This window comes from Triticum aestivum, chromosome 6A (assembly GCF_018294505.1).
Source record: "Triticum aestivum cultivar Chinese Spring chromosome 6A, IWGSC CS RefSeq v2.1, whole genome shotgun sequence".
Classification (NCBI taxonomy): Eukaryota; Viridiplantae; Streptophyta; class Magnoliopsida; order Poales; family Poaceae; genus Triticum; species Triticum aestivum.
This window is the reverse complement of record NC_057809.1, coordinates 26,390,503-26,393,699: the sequence shown is the minus strand read 5'-3', so window position 1 is coordinate 26,393,699 and position 3,197 is coordinate 26,390,503. Positions and strand designations below refer to the sequence as shown.

General features: G+C 46.5%; 1 protein-coding gene across 1 annotated transcript; it reads right to left on the bottom strand.

The window, feature by feature from the left end:
* On the bottom strand, window positions 1-3,197 carry LOC123131774 (GMP synthase [glutamine-hydrolyzing]). The gene is made up of 6 exons (XM_044551450.1): window positions 2,535-3,197; window positions 1,826-2,076; window positions 1,378-1,753; window positions 1,088-1,219; window positions 832-1,007; window positions 1-388 (listed from the first exon to the last, which is right to left on the bottom strand). Exons 1-6 carry the CDS (start codon window positions 3,102-3,104, stop codon window positions 265-267), a joined length of 1,629 nt encoding a protein of 542 aa, XP_044407385.1. The 5' UTR covers window positions 3,105-3,197; the 3' UTR covers window positions 1-264.

The window sequence follows — 3,197 nt, the reverse complement described above, 5'->3', positions numbered from 1 at the left end:
TAAAATGAAAAATCAGCTATATGATTTAGGAACAAAGGTAATCAATCTTAGAAGGATGGGGGGAAGAAGAATCAAGAGGCATAAAGGGTACACAATAGATTCATATTTGTCTAATCATAATCCATTCATATTTTTCTAAGCATAACCTACACATAAATAACTGAAGTGCAAATTTAGCACTAAACCCACTGCAGCGTTGCTACATCATCAGAGCATGATTTTGCAATTCCCGGTCCATTATTGCACCACCAGAGCATTACTATCCTATTCCCACTCCACCGTTGCTGGCGGCTTTGATGTTACGTCCAGGACAACACGGTTGACGCCTCGCACGTTATTGCAGATCTTCTTCACCACATCAACCAGGAACGGGCGTTCAAAATCATACCTTGCAGGATTAAAAGAAAAAGGATACCGGCTGTCAAAATATGCAAGATAGCATCAACAAACTCCAAAAAATAAAGAGGAAGCCTAGATTTTACCACATCATAGAACATAGGTACGCTTGCTAACAAAATGAGGAAAGATAACACATTTCTGTACACAACAATATGCAAAGCGCCAAAAAAATCATATACCAAGACCACTTGTACAGGCAATGAATCGCAGGTGCATGAATGATGAATTGTAAGATTCAAACTACTAGCATCCACAAACTAATCTAGCAGGAACACTGGTCTAAAAGGCAAACAGAACAATATTTTCTGCAGACTTATTATCTGTACAACTGCAACAAAATGTCACCATGTAGTGCAAGGGCCTAGAGCACAATTGCATTATAGAGTTGCAAAGGGGGGACTAAGATAGAGCTGTAGGTTCAATGCAGCATACCAATTTGCAGTCATGCCATCCTCACTGGTAATTGCCCTTAAAGCAACCACATGGGAGTGAGTTCTCTGGTCACCCTGGACCCCAACTGTTTGGACAGGCAAAAACACAGCAAAAGCTTGCCAAATTTCATCATAGATGCCTGCATCTTTAATGGATTGAATAAATATCTCATCCACCTGAAGACACAACAGAGCAGTTCCCAATTAACACCATATATCAAAGATGATTTAGATCCAATGGTTCAAAAAGATCAAACCTGACGAAGAACCTCCAAAGCATTGCCTGCTGTAACATCACCTATGACACGTACAGCAAGACCAGGCCCAGGAAATGGGTGTCGCTTTAAGAATGACTCTGGGACATTTAAGATACTTCCCAACTTCCGAACCTTTTGCAGGACCAAAATTCAACAATAAATAAGTAATAGAAATATTTTTCTTCAAAATCAAACGCAAATAACTTCCCAGTATGAGTTATCTTTCAGTATAGAATGTCAGATCAATAAATATATGAAGTGTAAATAGATGTATAGATGGAGATCAAGACCTCATCCTTAAAAAGGAGCTTCAGTGGTTCAATGAGCTTCAACTTCATATCTTTAGGAAGACCACCTACATTGTGATGGCTTTTGATGGTGTGGGAATGTGTCCTCCCACTCCCAGGGGGTGGGCATGATTCAATCACATCAGGGTATAATGTTCCTTGAACCAAATATTCAGGTCTTTTCCCTATCTTCTTTTCTAACATGTGAGCAAACTCATCAAATACAGCAATGAATTCCCTGCCAATAATCTTTCTTTTCATCTCTGGGTCCTTAACTCCTTTTAACTCGCTAAGAAATTTCTCTGAGGCATCAATGCATGTGACAGGAAGGTGCAAGTCACTGTTGAAGGTTGACATAACTCGTTCCTGCTCCTTATATCTGCAGATAAGGTCATATGTCAGTTTCGCTGCACACTGATTCCGAAACAGAACATGCTAACGGAACAGTTACCTCAATAGCCCGTTGTCCACAAAAACACAGTGAAGCCTATCCCCTATAGCATTATGAACAAGAGTGGCTGCAACTGTTGAATCAACTCCTCCTGATAACGCACAAATCACATGTTCATCAGGCCCAACCATACTCTTGATGGTCTTAATTTCCTCATCCAGCACATCTTGCATCTTCCAATCGGCTTTAATCCCACAAACATCAAAAAGAAAGTGGCGCAGTGTTTCCATTCCTTGGGGCGAATGTGTCACCTTGCATAATCAGAAGATTGAAAAGTTTATGGCAACCATGCTAAGGTATGAACAATTTTATGAAGAAGCACGTGTACTTCTGTACAAACTACAAAGTAGCCAAATGATATAATATAATAGCCTAATAAGAACAAACACAATCTAGTAACCATACAGTCAGTAATATGCAATCTCCCAAAACATAGGCTTCCTATTAGATCATCAGCGCCCTAATCAATCAGAGTCATTCATTCATTCATTCATTCTGTACCGAAAACAAGCTAATCTACAAACGCAATTGCATTTATTATATCTGAGTTTAAATCCATCTCCATCTTCTATCCAAAATGGCAGATTGAAACAGTACTAAAGCTCTGTTTTCCCAGAACTGCTAAAGGAACTAACTGCACAGCTGAGGGTTCCCAATCATTCATCCATTTCAGATAACAGGACATAATAAAACAGTAAATGGTAGCTACCTCCGGGTGATACTGGAGCCCATAGAAGCGCTTCTCCCGGTGCTCGATGGCGGCGATTGCGCCCTGCACGCTGCGCGCCACAACCTCGAACCCCTCGGGCAGCCTGACGACCTCGTCGCCATGGCTCATCCACACGGACTGCCGCTTCCCGTCCTCCCCGTACAGCGCGGAGGAGGGCGCGGTGACCTCCACCTCCATGTCGCCGTACTCCTGCCTTACGCCGGGCTCGACGGCGCCGCCGAGGGTCTGGACGAGGAGCTGCATCCCGTAGCAGACGCCGAGGACGTGCGCGCCGGCGCCGGCCGCGAAGTCGAGGAAGCCCTCGGGGAAGGAGGGCGCCCCCTCGGCGTGCACCGAGTGGGGCCCGCCGGAGAGCACGACGGCGCGGGGGCGCAGGCCCGCGAGGGAGGAGAGCGGCGCCGTGCCGGAGACGCAGAGGGAGAGGACCCCCAGCTGGCGGACGCGGCGGGTGATGAGGTGGGTGTACTGCGAGCCGAAGTCGAGGATGAGGACCAGGTTCTCGCCGGCGCCGGCGGAGGTCGGGAGGGAGGCGGCGGAGGCGGAGCCCATGGCGGCGGCGGCGGCGGCGGGAGGGGGGGTGGGGGTAGGGTTTTGGGGTTGGGGTTTGGGGGCTCGGCTGCGGATGGGTGGTTTGGGGCCGAA